The sequence below is a fragment of the Bos mutus genome, chromosome 5 (genome assembly GCF_027580195.1).
Source record: "Bos mutus isolate GX-2022 chromosome 5, NWIPB_WYAK_1.1, whole genome shotgun sequence".
NCBI lineage: Eukaryota > Metazoa > Chordata > Mammalia > Artiodactyla > Bovidae > Bos > Bos mutus.
In genome coordinates this window covers 28458482-28480243 of record NC_091621.1, presented here as the reverse complement: position 1 = coordinate 28480243, position 21762 = coordinate 28458482, and the positions used below count along the sequence as shown (strand labels likewise).

Sequence of the window (21762 nt, the reverse complement as noted above, 5' to 3'; positions counted from 1 at the left end):
TGAATCTTCACTTCAAAGGTCATATACAAAAATGACAACTAAAATTCAAACTGACTAAAACCTTCAAGTGTTAGCATAATACTCTAGCCCCACACAATGCCACTGACCAGCAGCACATGCTTACTTGTTCCTCGGCCACCAGCAAAGGATGCGTAGATTCTTCACCTACTGAGGGCAGGCGGGCACTTCCCACGGAAGGATGTCTGCTGGAAGGATGGGATGAAGCATCTCCGAACGAGGGATATCGGGGATATCCATTGGGTAAGTTCTGAGCAGCAAACCCTGGAGCTGAGTTTGCATTTATTGGTTTCAGAAAGAATGCAGGGGTAGGGCACAGAGAAAAAAATGAATGAGGATACAGTCAGAACTGAGAGGTTTAAGGAGGTGTTTCTGGTAAGATACATAAGAAACTAGAGCAAAACAGAACCTCCCTCCACTTTTAACTTTCCACTCACATTTAAAATAATATGAAACACTTTGTGTTTTCATATTTAAAATGTTTATAATTATAGCTAAAAGTTTTTCAAAACTCACAACCACTATATTTATGTTAGCCAATGGTAATTTCTAACATGGTATAGATTAAATATCCATAGTCTACAGTTTATAATAGAAGAGGGGAAAATGACACTTACTTGTAGGTGTTCGAGGTGTCCTAGGGACTTCCAATTCTGTCTGATGGTTATTCCTTTCAACCACGGGTTCCTCCACTACATTTATACTATTATTCTGCATAATCTCTTGTAACATATTAAATAATTCTTCTGCACGAGCACACTTAAAGGCAAAGATTCCTACAAATATAAACCAGAAGAAAAAAACATGGTCACGACATCTAAAAAAGACAAAGGAACACCTGTCAAAGAACAAAATTATAAAGGAAGCATTCTGTGTACCAATAGCAAGAAAGGCCTTTCAAATAAATGTTTGATAAATTAATTATATTCCCTGTTTCAAAACACAAACCCAAAAGAAAGTTCACAGAATAATTTTCATTTGTCCATGGGTGATGGCTCAAAATAAGGAAGGCAAAAACAAGATTTGCACACTTGCTCTAGTCTGCTTTCTAACAGCAGGGGGAGTCTAACCTATCATTACCACAGGAATCCACCATTTGATAGGCGCTTGCTCTGTGGTTTACAATCGTTACCTTGTTTAATTATTGGGTACCATTCCATTCTGATACAGAAGGAATTTGATGCAAGAGGTTCCCCAACTTGTCCAAGGAATTTCAAGAAGTAGGTGGCAAAAAAATAAAACTATGTTCTGCTTAACTCCAAAGTTTAAATTCTTTCCCCTAAGTTGTAACAGTAAAAGTGAAAGTCACTCAGTCATGTCAGACTCTTTTGCAACCCCATGGACTAGGCTAGGCTGTCAGGCTCCTTGGTCCATGGGATTTTCCAGGCAAGAATACTGGAGTGGGCTGCCATGCCCTCCTCCAGGGGATCTTCCCAACCCAGGGATCAAACTCAGGTCTCCCGCATCGCAGGCAGATTCTTTCCTGTCTGAGCCACCAGGGAAGCCCTATAACAGTAAAAGTGAAGTGAAAGTGAAGTTGTTCAGTCGTGTCGAACTCTTTGTGACCCCATGGACTGTAGCCTACCATGTGAAAATCCATCCATGGGATTTTCCAAGCAAGAATACTGGAGTGGGTTGCCATTTCCTTCTCCAGAGGAACTTCCCAACCCAGGGATTGAACCCAGATCTCCCACATTATAAGCAGACACTTTACCGTCTGAGCCACCAGAGAAGTGTTATAACAGTAAAGACAGACAGAAGCAATTTACTGGGACTAATTCATTTACTTACTTCAAATCTTAAAGTTAATATGAGCCAAAATTCTAGACATAGAAAACATGCTTAATAAATGCTTGATAAGTGAATACATAGTGTACTATATCTCCTTTTTAAATAATCCGCTTGAGGATTTTTTTTCATTCAGCATAAAAGTAAAACAGTAATTTAAACATATATAAAATAACTGAATTACAGAATGATATTCAAATATGATGATGTTTGGAGAAAAAATAAAGGCTCTACCTACCTTGTCCAGTTTGACACCTTCGACCACTTTCAAAAGAAAAGAGATTCGAATCATAACCATAGCGTCGGAGGCAGAGGTAGTGCCATTTTACCGAGTCACGTTTGCGAGTGTATAAAATCAGTTCTGTGTCTGTAAGTTCCATTATGCCAGAACCTAACTCATTTCCATCATCATCCACATTAATGACCTAAAAAAAAAGTTTAATTAGTACTAACTTAATGCTCCTCTCGACAGTCATGCACATATTTCACTAATTTCAGGAAAATGTACTATTGCTGACTGGTTCAGTTATTGTTATTTCATTCAACAACCAATGTTTTTGTATGGCATGGATTATGTAGCAGGGCAATACCTGGTTCATAACTCCAAAGAACTCACATTCCCACTGAGGAAGTAAGATACACAAAGTCAACATCACAGAACTGTAAATGCTTAACTAACCTAACAACTGAGTACAACAGACCCTGCAGAATGCAGGAACTATAGCCAAGGGTTGTTAGAGAAGCCTTCACATATGAAGAAAAGGGACTTGAGCTGGGTTTTGGGTATAAGTAAGTTTGCATGCATGCATGTTCTGTCACTAAGTTGTGTCTAACGCTTTGCAGCCCCATGGATAGTACTAATAGCCCACCAGGGTCCTCTGTTCATGGGATTTCCCAGGCAAGAAGGAAATAAAGAGGGTGAGTTGGTGGGTCAGGACTTAGGGGGCGCGACCCTGAAGATACAGTGCTATAGCAGAGACAAGGTACATCTCAGAGAGATCAAGACAGGACTGGCACTGAGTTCTTGTCAGGGAAGGCCTTACACTACTGAGTTTCAGAAAATGGCCAGAGACTTTAAAGAACAGATAACACTTAGGGAGAATTTACTATACTCCTGGGTTGGGCCAAGTGCTTTACTTGTATTTTGTCATTTAATACCAATCTTAAACTGCAGGTAATACTATTGTCTTCATTGCATACAAATGAACAAAGACTTGGTGACAATGTAACTTGTCAAAGGTCACAGAGCTATGAAGCAAGAAGGTTGTGATTTACACCAAGGTTTATGTGATCCAGAGGCTGATTTATAGCAGACTGAGGTCAGAATATGAGAGGCATTAATGGCTGTGGATGAGTAAGGAATGGAGCACTTAGTGTCTAAGTAGCAGAACACCACTGAAGTTTTAGAATAACGAAAGAGGAAGATAAATCTGATGTCAACTGCAGGATGGATCACAGAGGTGACTGGAGGTAGAGTTCAGTTACGAAATTATCCAGGCATTAAACAATGACTGAGAACTAGCGACAGGACTGAAGAGGCACCTATAAAATGGCGTTTTAAAGACAATATTATCAGGTCATTTCAAAGAGGGCTGATGGGACCAAATCCAGGGGCTCTTATCACTGTGACCAAAGATTGAGTTCTCCAGGGGGTGTAACAGTCACTCAATAGTGCTGTTGTTTTCCTGACGGAGATACAAGATTTAGCCACTCATATCCACAACTGATGATATAGGAAGGTAATAAATGTACATGTCTTCTAAGTTGGGGGAAAAAAACGAAAGTATTATCAGAATTGTGTGGTTCTAATTGGATACAGAAGACCAAAGGAAAAGAGGATTTCACAGTCAATAAAAAAATGTTGTCCTTGTTGGTTAAAACAAGAAAAGGAAGAATGGACAAAAAGGAAAATGAAGATACTAGTGAGGAAATAAGAAGATGTGTTAAGTGAAGTAAAAGAAGAGCATCCAGGTAGGCAGCAAGAGCTACAACTCATCCAGTTTTTACTGACCTTAAACTTGTTCCGATGGTTATCTGGGACAGTGTCTTTATCTGGACAGCTACAACAGCTACCCATGGCTTCTTCAGAAGACCATGTGAGCACTACATGAAAGATAATTTGCAAAAAATTATTAGATATAAGATATGCAAATCACAACACAGAAAAAGACTCTAGAAATCACCTAATAGTCCTGTATTATTTTAATGAGGAAAATTAAGCCCAGGAAGGTAAATGGCTAGAGCTAGACTTCACACAACTAGCTGGAGAATTTTACTCAGCATCAACAAGAATAATTTTGTTAGGCAGACTTCATAGAAGCCTCATATTTAGTTTGCAAAAGTCTGCCTATTTTAAAACTATCTAAAAGAAACCAATTTAAGGTTTCATACATAACACTATTATACTTAAGTCATTCACGGAATTAACCCTTTATGGCTTACTAGGATTTCATGTCTATTTTTATTAATAAATTTCCAAAAAGATGACAGACTTCTGGCTTGGCAAGTATTTTGATTCATACTATGCACTGTCATATTTTTTATGGATCCCTCCAGACAAAAGTGGTTAATAAGACACAAAAACAAATCTGGAATAGTTCATTAAGAGAGAAAGAAAAACAGTAACACAGAGAATATTGGCAAAACTCTAAATGTGTCTATCTAATCCTTTCCCACAGAGGGTAAGAGATAAGTGGTTATAGTTATATTAAGTGTTCAAGAACACTCCAAGTGAACAAAGGAAACTTCACTTACAAACAAGGGAAAGAATCAGAATGGATGTGAAAGTATTTGAAAAAAGGGGAAGGGAAGGAAGCATAAGAAGTTACTAAACATTAAAAATACAAAACTGATTAAAGCTTGTCTAGAATTCTTCAGCAGATCTTTACTACCTTCAGGAAAAAAAAATGCAAAAGCTCAAAAAGTCGTTTACCTTATGGTCCTTGTCTACAAATTCAGTCTAACCTCTCACTCCTCTCTGCTTCAAGCCGCACCCAGTCATACCAAACAGTTTCCCTAGAGCGTCTTGTTTCCTCACACCTTTCCATGCTGCTCCTTCCTCAAGATTCAACTCAGAAGACAGTGCCTTCAGGAAACCTTTTCTGACTCCAATCAACTGGGCAAGTTATATTCCTTATGTCCCTTATATCCCCAAAGCATCCTGAGCTTCCCAGTATCACAGCCTCTTTCACACTGTTTACTTAGTAGAAATTGTGATGGACTGTTCACTTATCAATCTTCTTCCCTCCACTTTGAGCTCCTTTCCAGTAAGGATGGAATTTATTCATTCCTGCTATCCCTGTGCCTTACATAATAACTAGCACACAGTAGACACTCTAAGTCTCTTGTAAGTTAAATGAACCGCACTAAAGGAAGATAAAGAATGTTGGCAGGTATAAGGATTAAACCAATTAAAAAAAGTAAACTAGTGTATAAACCAAAAGAAGTGATAAATAAAATAGTAAAGTTAAGACTCATATTTTGTGGTGTCCTCACACTAGTCAGAATGGCCATCATTAAAAAGAAGGTGTGGAGAAAAGGGAATCCTACTACACTGTTGGTGGGAATGTAAGTTAGAAGCCACTATGAAAAACAGTATGAAAGTTCTTTAAAAAACACACACACACACACACACAAAACGAAAAATAGAATTGCCATATGATCCAGCAATCCTACTTCTGGGAAAAAATATATAGAGAAAACTCCAATTTGAAAAGATACATGCACCCCAATAATCATAACAGCACTATTTACAACAGCCAAGACATGGAAGCATGCTTAATGTCTGTTTAATGATGAATGGATCAAGATGTGGTATATACACCTTAAAGTGAAAGGTGCTCAGTTGTGTCCAACTCTTTGCGACCCCAAGGACTATACAGTCCATGGAATTCTCCAGGCCAGAATACTTGAGTGGGTAGCCGTTCCCTTCTCCAGGGAATGTTCCCAACCCAGGGATCAAACCCAGGTTTCCCGAATTGTACAATGGAATACTACTCAGCCATAAAAAAGAATGAAATCTGGCCATCTGCAGCAACATGGATAGACCTAGAGATCACTTACTTACTAAGTGAAGTAAGTCGGACAGAGAAAGATAAATAACACATGACATGTCACTTACATGTGGAAACTAAAATGTGACACAAATGAACTTACTTACAAAATAGAAACAGGCTCACATACATAGAAAAAGAAACCTACAGTTACCAAAGGGCAAAGCGGGTGGAGGGAGGGATAAATTAGAGGAGGTTTAATAGATAAAACAACAAGGTCCTACTGTATAGAACAGAATTATATTCATTATCTTGTAATAACCTATAGTAAAGAAAAGAACCTGAAAAAGAATATATATATATAATATTTATATACTATTTACATATATATAAACTGAGTCACTTTGCTGTACACCACAAACACAACATTATAAATCAACTATACTTCAATTAAAAGTTAATAAATTTATATAGGGAAAATGTGTGATGACATAAATAAAAAATCTTGTTACATAAAGGAAAAAGACAAAGACTCATATTTGGTATCTTGTAACTAATATGCCAGCTAAGTATCACGGTGTAAAGATGACAGTCAATCGTGTACCTCTCAAGAGTCATGAGTCTAAAGGCAAAGACAGAGCTGTCAACAGATAATGCATTATGATAAACCTTATATTAGATTATAAGAAGAGTTCTGTGGACACAGAAAGAAGCAACTAACTTTCTGGATTAGGAAGGAAAGGAAGCAGCATTTGAGCTGGTACTTTATTTTTTTTTTTTTTTTTTTTTGAGCTGGTACTTTAAAAGGTGAGCAGAAACAGTGTGCTAGGCAAAACACAGAAATAGGCACTAGATAAAAAAGTAGGTGCAAAGATAAACGTCCTGAAAGGTGGTGCTATACTCAGGATAAAGTGAGGGATCCAGTACAACTGGAGCGCAGGGCAGGCTGAAATACAAGCAGAAGCCAAAGTACACATCCTGAACAACAACCTAGGGGTCTGGGATGCCAGCTAACTAACCTGAAGCCCACCTGTCCCCACCGCCCCTGCAGTCAGATGGACATGACTCCACCATGGCACTTATCATACTCTACTGTAATGTTTAGCTGTCTCACCAGCCACATCACTGTGTTCTCCATGAAGAGAGGAACCTTGTCTTCTGAATTTTCTAGGGCACTAAGCATACTGTTTGACATAGCAGATAATTATTTCATAAAAGTTTAATTTTTAAAAATCAAATCACTAAGTGTTTGGGACTTCCCTGGCAGCCATACTTCCACTGCAGGGGGCATGGGTTCAATCCTTAGTTAGAGAACAAAGATCCCACATGCCAGACAGCACAGTAAAAAAAAAAAAAAAAAATTTAGTAAGTGTTTAATAAATTATGAGGAGGCCAAAAGAATATTTTTCAAAAAATTTTAAAGCAGAGAGATGACAGAAACAAAAATACAAAAGTCTTCTTGAAATTGCTTATCCATACTCACCACTAACTCCTCAAGAAAACAAAGAGCTAAATGATTACTACAGTGTGGCTTTTGCTTAAATAAAAAAGTCTCAAATGAATAGTTTTCAACTATTTCTAAAAAGGAGTAGAAAAACCATTCTTCCACTTGACATCAGCAGCACCTCTAATTCTGTCAGGGATATATGAATGGTGGTACAATCTACTTGGGGACTCTATCTACATTGAGTGTTTCAGTTCAGTGCAAACATAATTAATGAAAAGCCTAACATGTGACACGAAATCCTTATATGCCATTGCAAAGAGTAAAAATTTCATCCTACTCAAGATGGAAAGCCACTTAAGTATTTTAAGCAGAAAGTGAGGTGGTCAGGACTTCATTTTAGATAAAATTTTACCTTGGCTCAGAGGAAGGGTAAGCCAGTTAGAGACTACTGAAAACTGAAATATGCCAAAGACTTAAAACTGGAGCAGCAACAGTAGGAAAGATGAAAATGATGAATTTAAAAAATATTTAGGAAATCAAGTCAGCAGCACTGAGTGTCTAGCTAGGGATACAGGAAGTAAGAGGCAGTTTTCAGTGCAAATAAACGGTGCTGGTTCCATTACCTGAAATAGGAAAAATCTTTTCAGAGCTTCAAGAGGAAGTGATGGTGGTTAGTTCAGTTTTAGACATGTTAAACTGCGATTCCCAGAGAACAACCGAAAGGAGACATGTAATAGAGTTAAGTACATCAGAATGGGCTTGAGGGAAGAGGTAAAATATTGGGGCGCATGGTATTTGAAACTATAAAACAGAAGATCCTGCTCAAGAACAGGATGAAGAGCAGTCTGCTGAACCTGAAATTCTAGGGAACACAAATGTGTAAATACTAGAGAAAAACAAGTGAAGGAGAAGAAAATCAGAATGGTACAAACTAAGAAAAGAAAGTGTCAAGAAGGAGGGTCCTCTCCATGATGGAGTGTTAGGTAGAGGCAGAAGCCATTATGCCGTGAGCAAATGGAAGATGAGGAGTAGTCCTCCAGAAAACAGAAAAGGCTCTTTTAAGAACACAATGAGAAAGGAAAGCCTCAAGTGACAGGGTGTGGTTGGACATGGTTTCAAAAGAAAATACACTTCTTGAGTTATTTATTGTTTTAAGATGACACAGGTTTGTGCAGATTTGTAATCAGTATGTCAGTAAAGTTTAAAGAATGTAGGAAAAACCAAAGGAAAGAGACAGCCAGAAGACGGATCAAGACAAGCAGGGAGACGAGACTAGAGCTGAGTTCTGGGACCCAGACTCAAAAGCGTGCCCAGAGGAGAAGGAATGCCTTGTGATCTGAATAGATGTGAAAATGAAAGTCACTCAGTCATGTCCAACTCTTGGTGACCCCATGGACTACGCAGTCCATGGAATTCCCCAGGCCAGAATACTGGAGTGGGTAGCCGTTCCCTCCTCCAGGGGATCTTCCCAACTCAGGGACTGAACCCAGGTCTCCTGCATTGCTGGCAGATTCTTTACCAGCTGAGCCATCAAGGAAGCCCTCTGAGGAGAGAGAGCAGAAAAGAAAGATGAGTGGAACATATCAGAGAAGCTGAAACAGATAGTATCCATCATCTTACATTTCTTTTGTAAAATAGAAGGCAAGTTTGCAGAATGAGGGACTTGAGGAGAAGGGTAGGATTTTTCACTGAGGAGCTATACAAGAAAAGCAGCAGGATTATTAAGCAGGCTATGCTGAGACTGAGCAGAAGCTGGAGAGTAAGTAGAAAAATAATATATTTTTCTAGCTGTGCTCAGCAGTCCAGAGGGTAGACAGATCAACTGACCCGGGTCAGAGGGCAAGAGGACAAATAAATGAAAGGATATTGGCAATATAGGGGTTTGAAGCGATGGGCCAACAGGTCTGCTCAGGAAAGAAGCAAAGAAAGAAGAGGGCTGATGAAACAGGAGAAAACAGAGGGAGGCAAAAAGGAACAGGAGGCCTCAGTATGGTTGAAAAATAGGCTTAGTATGAGTGAGAGTCTGAGGCCGTTCTGGTCAATCTTCCAACACAGAAGGAGACTTTTTTTTAATGCAGAGTTTTCACCCACGTCTCTGACTCCTCCTCCTGAAGCATAAACTCCCAGGCAGGGGTTAAAACAAGACACTAGATAGTCTACATCTATGACAATCACATAAATACTTGGAGACAATCTGAGTTACCTAAGACCTACTAATATGCATGAATACTATAAACACTTGATGAGAAACTACATGATCTCATAAACTCATTCAAGTTTATAACTCTGCAAAAACACAAATAGATGTACTACACTCCCTCTAAAGGTAGCCTCTGTTTGGGAAGACCAACATTGCAACAACTGTGCCAGACATTTAAATTAGTAAATACTGTCTTCTTAAAGTCAATTGTCCTTATTTTGAGGTCTGGGAGGTAACAACGTAGTTTTTTAATCACTCAGTTGTGTCTGACTCTTTGCGAGCCCATGGATTGTAGCCCACCAGGCTCCTCTGCCCATGGCATTCTCCAGGGAAGAATGGGAGTGAATTACCATTCTTTTCTCCTGGGGATCTTCTTGACCCAGGGACTGAACCCAGGTCTTCTGCATTGCAGGCTGATTCTTTACCATCTGAGCTACCAGAGAAGCCCAAAGTGGTATCAGGAGGCAAAATAATTGCATTCAAAATACCATTATTAAAATCTCCAGTTCAAAGAACTATAATTTGTGGACTTAATGATTTTTTAAAAAGTAAACTTCAACTTACCTAGATCTGGCCATTAATATTCTTAGCCTCTGCTGCAGCATCAGGAGTTTAATCATACTTCAAAACACCATGTTTTCTTTGTTTGCTGACTTAACCTAAAATTAACAAGAAAAAGTCAAGAAATTGTTATTTCTTTAAAAACAGTTTTTCTTATGAGACTTCTGGCAGCACTGTTAGTTCTGTTAATCTATTTAAACAAATAAAAAGTCTAAATTTTTATTAAAATGTAGTATTTTAAAAATTAATATAATGTCTACATGGTACCAATTAACACAGCCTTTTAGAAAGAAAAGTAAAAATGCGATAGCTCTAAAAGCCCATTTTAGCCAATGGCAGGCTAATTCTCCACCTCCAGTCACTTCTCTTAAACCTCACTGTCACTCCTCCTCCCAGAGTTGACTCTAGAATCCACGCTCTGTATCTTCCTAATCCACAAGAGCCCCCAGAATAAAATCAGAAGAGTCAGTCATCAGAAAACAGTATCAACAAGCATGCCATAGAGCCTCAGGATAATGACATAAATTATAGCAATCTAGAGTTTCAAGAGATTACAATATACTTTTGAAAAACTTCTGGTTAATTTATTCACTTTTTACAACACATGAAAAAAAATCAAATTCAAAGGTGAGCACTAGCATTTACTAAATAGCTATACTATATTAGGCATTATGTTAGGGGTTTTTTTACAAAGCCTCATTTTAATCTATATATTAACAAATATGACTGATACCCAAAACAAACATTTCTAAAACCATGAACCCACACACAAACAAAATTTTTCATGCTGGACTTCTAACCTATACATAAAACTGGCGATTCAGGTAGGAGTTTGCTCACACTTGTGAGCTGCTGCTACACCCTACATTACAGTGGACAGCAACCAACTGTTTTTTCCTTAGCAGTTTTTTCTCCCCTCCAGAAGTTTAACATACATCATGCTTTACCTCTAGCTTATAAAACTGTCCACCTAATTCTACCATAAATCGTTCCTCTTACGTGATGTTTGTCCAGCTCTCTAAGAGATTTTAGCCAATTAACTAAGAAAAAAAAAACTCTCTTCTTTTTACTTGATCCACTTATAAGCATCCCACAACCCCTATCCTGAAAAGAGTTTATTCATAGTAAACATGATTAAGAGATGTATTCCAATACCAAGGAAAAGTCATAAGTTCTAAAAGGAAGTTAAACATACAAAAGAACCAGTGTGCAAATCTACAAAGCTCTTGATAATATTAAAAATCCTCTGTGAGAAACTCTGGAAAATTTATATTCTCACCTTCAGATCTTTTTTAATTCTGATTTTTTAAATTGTGGGAAAATACACATAAAATTTACCATCTTACCCATTTTTAAGGGTACAGTTTAGTAGTGTTAAATATATTCACTACTGTACAACCAATCTCAAGAACTCTGAAACTCTACACCCATTAAAAAACAACTCATTTCCCCTCCACCCAAACACTAGCAACCACCATTCTACCTTCTGTTTTCATGAGTTTGACTAAACACATCATATAAGTAAGACTGTACAGTTCAGTTCAGTCGCTCAGTCATGTCCGACTCTTTGTGAGCCCACAGAGTGCAGCAAGCCAGGCTTTACCTGTCCTTCACTATCTCTGGAGTTTGCTCAAACTCACATCCATTGACATGACATGAGACTGTACAGTATTATCTTTTTGTGCCTGCCTTATCTCACTTAGCATAATGTCTTCACGGTTCATCCATGCTGTAATTATGTGTCAGAGTTCCTTTCCTTTTTTTAAAAAAACTTTTTATTTTGCATTGAGGTACAGCCGATTAACAATGCTATGATAGTTTCAGGTAAACTGAAAAAGGACTCAGCTATATATATACATGCATTCTTGCTCCCCCAAACTCCCCTCCCATCCAGGCTGCCACATACCACTGAGCAGAGTACTTTGTGCTATGCAGTATGTCCTCATTGGTTACCCATTTTAAATACAGCAGGGTGTACAAGTCCATCCCAAACTCCTTAACTATCCCTTCCTCCCAGCAACCGTAAGTTCATTCTCTAAGTCTGTGAGTCTGTTTCTGTTTTGTAACTAAGTTCATTTATATCATTTCTTTTTGGATCACATATATCAGGGATATCATACAAGATTTCTCTTTGTCTTACTTCACTCAGTAAGACAATCTCGAGGTCCACCCATGTTGCTGCAAATGGCATCATTTCATTCTTTTTAATGGCTGAGTAATACTCCATTGTGTGTATGTACCACATCTTCATCCATTGCTCTGTCGATGGACATTTAGGTTGCTTCTGTGTCCTGGCTATAGTGCTGCAATGAACACTGGGATGCATGTGTCTTTGAATTATTTTCTCATGGTATGTGTCCAGTAGTGGGACTGCTAGGTCACATGTAGTTCTACTTTTAGTTTTTTAAGGAACCTCCTTACTGTTCTCCATAGCAGCTGCACCAATTTACATTCCTACCAACAGTGTAGGAGGGTTCCCTTCCCTCCACAACCTCTAGCTTCATTGTTCGTGGATTTTTTGATGACAGCCATTCTGGCTTGTGTGAAGTGATATCTCACTGTAGTTCTGATTTGCATTTCTTTAATAATGAGCAATATTGAACATCTTTTCACATGCCTCTTGGTCATCTGTATGTCTTCTTTGGGGAAATGTCTGTTTAGATCTTCTGCCCAGAATTCCTTTCCAAGACTGAATAATATTCCACTGAATAAAAACTTGCTAATTCATCCACTGATGGACATTTATCTACCATCTGGCTATTGTGAATAATGGTGCTATGAACATGGATGCACAAATATCTCTTCAAGACCCTGCTTTCAATTATTTTGGATACATACCCACAAGTGGTACTGCTAGATCATACAGTAATTCTATTTTTAATTTTTTGAGAAACTTCCATACTGCTCTCCACAGTATGTCTTCTTTAGAGAAATGTCTATTCAAGTCCTTTGAACATTTTTTAAACAGGCTGTCTATTCTTTTTGTTGACTTTTAGTATAAGTTCTCTATATATTCAGGATATTAATCCCTTATCAAATATATGATTTGCAAATATCTTCTCACATTCTTTGGGTTGTCCTTTTCACTCTGTTACATATTGTTTGAGGTAACAAATTTATTTCTCATTAAGTCCAGTTTGTCTACTTTTGCTTTGGTGCCCATGCTTTTGGTGTCATATCCAGGAAAGCACTGCTGAAACCACTGTCATGAAGCTTTTGCCCTATGTTGTCTTCTAAGAATTTCATTGTTTTATGTCTTACATTTAGGTCTTTGATCCAGTTTGACTTAATGTTTGTATATGGTGTTAGGTAAAGGTCCAAGTTCATTCTTTTGCATGTGGATATCCAATTGTCCCAGAAGCATTTGTTGAAGACTCGCTTCCCCACTGAATGGTCTTAGTACGCTTTTCAAAACTTATTTGACCAGACATGTGAGGGTTTATTTCTGGGTTCTCTATTCTATTCCACTGGTCTATGTCTGTATTTATGCCAGTACCACACTCTTTTTACTATGTGGCTTTGTAGTAAGTTTAGAAATCAAGAAGTGTGAGTCATCCAGTTTTAAGGTTGTTTTTGTTATCCAGGGTTCCAAGATTCCATATGAATTTCAGGATAGGCTTTCCTATTTTGGGGGGAAAAAATCATTGGAATTTTGACAGGGATTGCACTGAATCTGTAAATCTCTTTGGATAGGACTAATGTTTTAACAATATTGTGTCTTCTAATCCATGAATATGGGATGTGTTTTTATGTCCTCTGTAAGTGGTATTCTGTAGTTTTGTGTGTTCTACCTCCCTGGTTAATTCCTGAGTATCCTATTTCTTTTGATGCCACTGTAAAAAGAACGGTTTCTGTAATTTTTTATTCACTGCAAATTTATAGAAACGCAACTAATGTTTACATGTTGACTTTCTACCCTGAATTCATTTATTAGTTCTGAAAATACTTTTTGTGTGGAATCTTTAGGGTTTTCCACATATAAGATCATCTCACCTGCAAACAAAGATTATTTTACTTCTTTTCTCTCAACTTGGATGACTTTGCTCTGGCTAGAACTTCCAATACTATGTTAAATAAAAGTCATGAGAGTGGGCATCATTGCCTAGTTCCTGATCTTGAGGGAAAAGTTTTCAGTCTTTTACTATTGAAAATGATGTCCGCTGTGGATTTTTCATATATAGCTTTCATTATGTTGAGGTGGTTTCCTTCTATTCCTAGTTTTTTGAATGCTTTTATATGAAAAGGTGTTGAATTTTGTCAAGTGCTTTCTTTGCATTAATTGAGATGATATTTTTTTTCCCTTCATTCTCTTAATGTGGTGCATTATGTTGTACTATCCTTGCATTCCAAGAATAAATCCCACTTTGACATGGTATATAATCCTTTTATTATGTGACTCAATTTAGTTTCCTAGCATCTTGGACATTTCTCAATGTTTATAAGAGATACTGGCCTGTAGTTTTCCTGTAATATCTTTGTCTGGAATTGTTATCAGGGTAATGCTGGCCTCACAGAATGAATTGCAAAGTGTTCTCTCCTCTTCAAAATTTTGGAAAAGTTTGAGGACAGACAGTAGTTCTTTAACTGGTAGACTTCACTGGTGAAGCCAGGGCTTTTCTATGTGAAAGACTTTTTATTATTGATTCAATCTCCTTATCTTATAGGTCTATTCAGATTTTCTATTTCTTTGTGATTTAGCCTGGGTAGGTTTTCTATTTCTAGGAATTTGTCCTGTTCATCTAGTTTCTTCAATTTGTTGGCATACAACTGTTCATATTACTCTCTCATAATCCTTTTTATTTCAGTAGAATTGGTAATGATGTCACCAGTTTCACTTCCGGTTTTAGTAATCTGAGTCTTTCCTCCTTTTTTCTTAGCCCATCCAGCCAAAAACTTGTCTATTTTGTTGATGTTTTCAAAAATCACACTTTTGGTTCACAGACTTTGTTTTTCTATTCTCTATCTCATTTCTCTCTCCTTTAATCTCTACTATTTCCTTCCTTCTGCTAGTTTGGTTTTAGTTTACCCTTTTTCTATTTCCTTAAGCTATAAAGCTATAGATCTTTTTATATTTTAACATAAGCATTTATAACTACCCAAATCCATTGTGTCCTGTTAAGTGTTGGCATGTTGTGTTTTCATCTTCTTTTGCCTCTAAGTATTTTCTAATTCCCTTTGTGATTTCTTCTTTTATTTGTTGTTTAAAAGTATGCTGTTTAATTCCTACAATTTTGTGAATTTTCCAGCTTTCTTTCTGTCATTGATTTCTAACTTCATCCTCTTCTAATTGAAGATGATACTTTGTATGATATTTATCTTTGAAAATCTTTTGAGACTTAATTTGTGGCCTAACATCACAGTCTACCCTGGAAAATGTTCCATGTATTCTTGCCCTACTGAACATTTTATCACTATGTAATATGTTCGTCTCTTGTAACCTTTTAAAATTTAAAGTCTAGTTTGTTTCATACTAATACAGCCACACCCACCCTCCTTTTGGTTACTAAATGCATGTATATCTTTTCCATTTTTGCGATTTTTTTTGTCCTTGAATCTCACATGAGTCTCTTATAGGCAGAGTATAGTTAGATCATGTTTTTATCCATTTGGCCAATCTGTCTTTTAATATTGATAAGGAGAGCTTTGTTATTGTTGCTGTTTAGTCACTACGTTGTGTCCGCGACTCTTTTGCGACCCCGTGTACTGTAGCCTGCCATGCTCCTCTGTCCATGAGGTTTCCCAGGCAAGAATACTAGAGTGGGTAACCATTTTCTTTTCCAGGGGCTCTACCCAACCCAGGGATCAAACTCGTGGCTCCTGGACTGGCTGCTGGATTCTTTACTGCTGAGCCACCAAGTATTACTTCTATCATATTACTGTTTGCTTTCTATATGCTTTAAGCTGCTTTGTATTAAGCTGTAGTAAAATGTTTAAATTCCTTTCTCAGATCCTTTTGTGTATATTCTATGGTTATTTTCTTTGTGGTGACCATGGGGACTGTATTTAACATACTAAAAGAATAGCAGTTCTACTTGAATTTACACCAGTTTAACTTCAACAACATACAAAAACTACTCCCTTACAACTTGATCCCCACTCCTTTCAGTTCTGATGTCACAAAATTGTATCTTTATACACCATGTGCCCCAAAATGTAAACTAATAATTAAATGCACTAATCTCTTAAATTACGTAGAAAATAATTACAAAGATAAAACAATATGAGCTTTTAGGCTAATAATTTTTTCCTTTTAATGTATTAACTTTTAAATCATGTAGAAAATAAAAAGTATAGTTATAAATCTTTGTTACAATAGAAGTAGCTTTTATATTTCCCTCTGTATTTACCTTCATTGAGATTTCTCTCTCTCCTTACAACTGCAAGTTGCTGTACAGAACTGTTCACCTTGCAGAACTTTCTTGTGCATTTCTTGCAAGGCAAGTCTAGAGGTAATGAATTCCCTCAGCTTTTGTTTACTTGGGAATACCCTAATTTCTCACTCACTTCTGAAGGACAGTTTTGCTAGATAACAGGATTTTTGATGGGTAGACTTTTTCTCCTTTTGGCGCACTGTGAATATATCAGCCCACTCCCGTTTGGCCTCCACAGTTTCTGATGAGCTATCTGCTACTAATCTTACTGAGAATCCCTTGTAGTATGTGACAATTAAGTCTTCTTCCTGCTGTTTTCAAGATTTCTGGCCTTTGTCTTTTGGAAGGTTTATTATAATGTGTCTTGTTCTATGTCTCTGTGACTTAATCTTTCTTGGAGGGAAATGAGCTCCTTGGATGTTTATGTTCGTGTCTTTTATCAACTTTGGGAAGTTTTCAATCATTATTTCTTCAAATGTTCTCTCTGCTCCTTTCTTTTTAGGACTTCCACAGAATGTCTGACAGTGTCCCATAAGTCCCTCAGGCTGTTTGTTTTTTTCTAATGTTTTCCTTGGGAATCTTAAATCTTTGTCTGCTGATTCTTTGTTCTGCCTGCTCAATGCTGCCTTTGAATTTTTGTACTAAATTTTACATTTTAGTTACTGTACTTTTCAGCTCCAGAATTTCATGATGCTGCAAATGGCATTATTTCATTCCTTTTATGGCTGAACATAAAAGGAATTTTATGTTCAGTATTCCACTGTATATAAACATATGACATCTTCTTTATCCATTCATCTGTCAATGGATATTTAGGCTGCTTCCATATCTTGGTTATAGTAAACAGTGCTGCTATGAATATTGGGGTGCATGTATCTTTTGGATGTACTTTTCTCTGGATATGCCAAGGAATGGGATTGCTAGATCTTTTAAGGGTGCCACTCCTTTAAATTTTCTGGATATCACTTTAGTAGGTGGGGGAGGGGCTTGCAACAATGAGGTATGTGCAACAACAGTAGATGCTCACCTTTGTCTATACCTCTGTGACTAGAAGCAGCAATCTCTGACCCAATTACAGATTGCTGATATTTGGAGAAGAGGGTACTTTTTGCCTACTCTGTTTCCAAAAGCTGTATGAAAAGCTGCACAAAGGTGGCAAAAGAGAATGGCTACAATTTTACACCTGAGCCTTTTCCTGGCAGCCTTCAATAGTTCCATAGTTCTAAAACAGTTGTATCAGATTCTGCTATCTAGGTGGGGAAGACAGATTCCTGACGCTTCCTACTCCAGCTTCCCAGAATCCTCTCTAGGGCTCTTCTTGGGGATCAATATTATTTAGCTTCAGTGTTTTAAATTACTTTACTAGAAGTGCCAAATATTGTGACTTTTTTGCTTGCTTTTTTACTGCTTTTCAGTGCAAATATACAGCATATCAGTTGTATCAGGAATTAAATGACTTTATGTGCCTTATTTAAAAGGATGTGCTACACTGTGCGTGGTGCTAAGTTGCTTCAGTCGTGTCCAACCCTTCCCGACCCTATGGACTACTGTAGCCCGCCAGGCTCCGCTGTCTGTTGAATTCTCCAGGCAAGAATACTGGAGTGGTTGCCATGCCCTCCTCCAGGGGATCTTCCTGACTCCGGGATTAAACCCATGTCTCTTATGTCTCCTGCATTTGCAGGCGGGTTCTTTACCACGGGCGCCACCTGGGAAGCCCATTTAAAAGGATACTTCCTATTAAAAAAAAAAATACATTCTGAGTTCCAAACAAGTGATATAACACAGCACTCCTGGAATGAACACCCTGGGTAGACAGAGGGTATCTTGCCTTTGACTTTGGAACATGGATGCCACAGATATCTTCTTTGGTTTCTTCTGACTAGCAGAAGGCTTGGAACTGAAAAGTGATGGGGAGGTAGTGAGAGGGAAGAAGTAGTTTAGCTACTATACAGAGCTATAATCTTGTAACATGGATGTTTTTCTATAGAACAGTTATATATGTGTTTATATACACACACCAACACACACACATAATGAACTGTGAGTTTATACTCAAGGGGAATACAATGATTTTATCAGAAAAATTATCAAAGAGCTAAAAGTTACACTAAATACAGTCAACTAACATGCTTTTTAAATAAATTGGTTTTAAAGCCCCTACTTTATACCTCACCTAGAGCCAGACATCCTGGAATGTGAAGTCAAGTGGACCTTCGAAAGCATCACTATGAACAAACCTAGTGGAGGTGATGGAATTCCAGTTGAGCTATTTCAAATCCTAAAAGATGATGCTGTGAAAATGCTGCACTCAATATGCCAGCCAATTTGGAAAACTCAGCAGTGGCCACAGGACTGGAAAAGGTCAATTTTCATTCCAATCCCAAAGAAAGGCAACACCAAAGAATGCTCAAACTACCACACAATTGCACTCATCTCACACGCTAGTAAAGTAATGCTCAAAATTCTCCAAGCCAGGCTTCAGCAATACGTGAAGAGGAACCAGAGATCAAATTGCCAACATCTGCTGGATCATCAAAAAAGCAAGAGAGTTCCAGAAAAACATCTATTTCTGCTTTATTGACTATGCCAAAGCCTTTGACTGTGTGGATCACAATAAACTGTGGAAAATGCTGAAAGAGATGGGAATATCAGACCACCTGACCTGCCTCTTAAGAAACCTATATGCAGGTCAGGAAGCAACAGTTAGAATTGGACATGGAACAACAGACTGGTTCCAAATAGGAAAAGGAGTACGTCAAGGCTGTATATTGTCGCCCTGCTTATTTAACTTATATGCAGAGTACATCATGAGAAATGCTGGGCTGGAAGAAGCACAAACTGGAATCAAGATTGCCGGGAGAAATATCAATAACCTCAGATATGCAGAAGACACCACCCTTATGGCAGAAAGTGAAGAGGAACTAAAAAGCCTCTTGATGAAAGTGAAAGTGGAGAGTGAAAAAGTTGGCCTAAAGCTCAACATTCAAAAAGTAAAATCATGCATCTGGTCCCATTCAGTTCAGTTCAGTCGCTCACGTGTGTCCCACTCTGCGACCCCATGAATTGCAGAATGCCAGGCCTCCCTGTCCATCACCAAGTCCCGGAGTTCACCCAAACTCATGTCCATTGAGTCGGTGATGCTATCCAGCCATCTCATCCTCTGTCGTCCCCTTCTCCCCTGCCCCCAATCCCTCCTAGCATCAGAGTCTTTTCCAATGAGTCAACTCTTCGCATGAGGTGGCCAAAGTATTTGAGTTTCAGCTTTAGCATCAGTCCTTCCAAAGAACACCCAGGACTGATCTCCTTCAGAATGGACTCATTACTTCATGGCAAATAGATTGGGAAACAGTGTCAGACTTTATTTTTTTGGTCTCCAAAATCACTGCAGATGGTGACTGCAGCCATGAAATTAAAAGACGCTTACTCCTTGGAAGGAAAGTTATGACCAACCTAGATAGCATATTCAAAAGCAGAGACATTGCTTTGCCAGTCTAGTCAAGGCTATGGTTTTTCCAGTGGTCACGTATGGATGTGAGAGTTGGACTGTGAAGAAAGTTGAGCACTGAAGAATTGATGCTTTTGAACTGTGGTGTTGGAGAAGACTCTTGAGAGTCCCTTGGACTGCAGGAAGATCCAACCAGTCCATTCTGAAGGAGATCAGTCCTGGGTGTTCTTTGGAAAGGCTGATGCTAAAGCTGAAATTCCAGTACTTTGGCCACCTCATGCAAAGAGTTGACTCACTGGAAAAGACCCTGATGCTGGGAGGGATAGGGGGCAGGAGGAAAAGGGGATGACAGAGGATGAGATGGCTGGATGGCATCATGGACTTGATGGACATGAGTTTAAGTAAACTCCGGGAGTTGGTGATGGACAGGGAGGCCTGGCATGCTGTGATTCATGGGGTCACAAAGAGTCAGACACAACTGAGCGACTGAACTGACTGACGGACTTTATACCAGACATAGATTCACTTGGATTATCTCAATGCACAGGACCACCCTGTGAGGTACGTACTGCCATTATTTCTGTGAAGCAAATAAGGAAACCAAGGCTTGAAGAGGCTAGGTAGCTTTGCCAAGGTTAACAACTGATAAGAGGAAAGGCCAGAACTGAAGCCAGATCTAACTACAAAGTCCAGGTTCTAATTAATATATGTAAATAGCTTAAAATAGAGCTCAGCATATAGTAAGCATGTAGTAAATGATAGCTTCTGAAATAATAAGAATAATTTATTATAACACAATATTGTATGCCTTTGGCACTCAGTCAAAATTTCTATGCCTAAAATTTCTTATTCATAAGATTAGGACACCTATTTCACAAAGTTGTTTTGAAAACCAAATAAATTATGGCTATAAAGACATTAGAAAATATACAGTGCTTAAAAAGACAGTCATTATTATATCACCACTATATGTAAAATCCTGTCTCATATCACAAAGGAGCCTTTTGCATTGCAGACACAAAAGCCCAGAATTTAAGCACCATCCTTGTAACAGAAGTTACAGTAATAACTTTAGTAAAGCTGTCTTAAATGATTTCAATATAAATTCTTGCAGAATGACAGGCAAAGAGGACACTGAACTCTATTCATTAGCATGATTATACATTTATTGCTCAGCAAGATATATTTACTCTTTAGGTTCACTAGCATGGAGGGTGAACTTGGCTTTTACTACAGTAGTTATGTTCAAATACAACCATGACAGAATATCTATAGTTGGAAGCATAACAATATAACTATATTTTGGGCACAGCTGTCATATTTATTGATAATTACATTAAGACAATCAAGAGAACAGCATTCAAAAACCGTATTCTTTGTGTCAGTGGTCTGGTTGACTGTTTTTAAACTACTGGGTAGGTCTTTTCTAGTTATCATTTTTATTTTTTTTAATGTTTATTTACTTATTTGGCTGTGCTGGGTCTTAGTTGCAGCAGGCGGGATCTTTTACTTGTCACAGGTGGTTCAAGTTGAACCTGGGCCCCCTGCATTTGGGAGCACGAAGACTGCCACTGGACCACCAGGGAAGTCCCTCTTTTTTTCTGTACTGATATACCCTGGTTTTCTGTTTATTCTTAACATTGTTAAGGATTTTTTTTAATTTACATTACTCTAATGAAGAGAAATTTTTAAAAAAGTTAAGGAAGGAGATTCTCGGTACATTCTGCTAGTCACTAAACCAGAGCCATTCTGTAAAAAGTGAGGATACATGCAACAGTTTCCTTGCTTAGCTGAAATTTTAAAATACACATGTATACAGTAAAACAAAAAAGTACTCAAGTATTTTTAAGCATCTATCCATGAATATGGTTGTATCTGCATAACTCTAAAATTTTCTTCAGGTTTTTTATTCTACTAAGGGAAATGTTGGTGAACCATTC

General features: G+C 37.9%; 1 protein-coding gene and 1 non-coding gene across 5 annotated transcripts in view; one reads left to right on the top strand and one right to left on the bottom strand.

Annotated features, from left to right (window-relative positions):
• FRS2 (fibroblast growth factor receptor substrate 2) overlaps positions 1-21762 on the bottom strand; it is a 109728-nt gene that overhangs the window by 6689 nt on the left and 81277 nt on the right. For all 4 annotated transcript variants that reach the window (XM_070370576.1, XM_070370577.1, XM_070370578.1 and 1 more), the window contains 5 exons: positions 10010-10104; positions 3818-3909; positions 2045-2231; positions 636-794; positions 125-288 (listed from right to left, as the gene is read on the bottom strand). In XM_070370576.1, coding sequence (XP_070226677.1) covers positions 125-288; positions 636-794; positions 2045-2231; positions 3818-3883 — 576 coding nt within the window. In that variant the 5' untranslated portion in view covers positions 3884-3909; positions 10010-10104. The remainder of the gene's footprint in view (positions 1-124; positions 289-635; positions 795-2044; positions 2232-3817; positions 3910-10009; positions 10105-21762) is intronic.
• Positions 3381-3508, top strand: LOC138988042 (small nucleolar RNA SNORA25). The gene has a single exon (XR_011464386.1). It is a non-coding gene; the product is annotated as a small nucleolar RNA SNORA25 (small nucleolar RNA).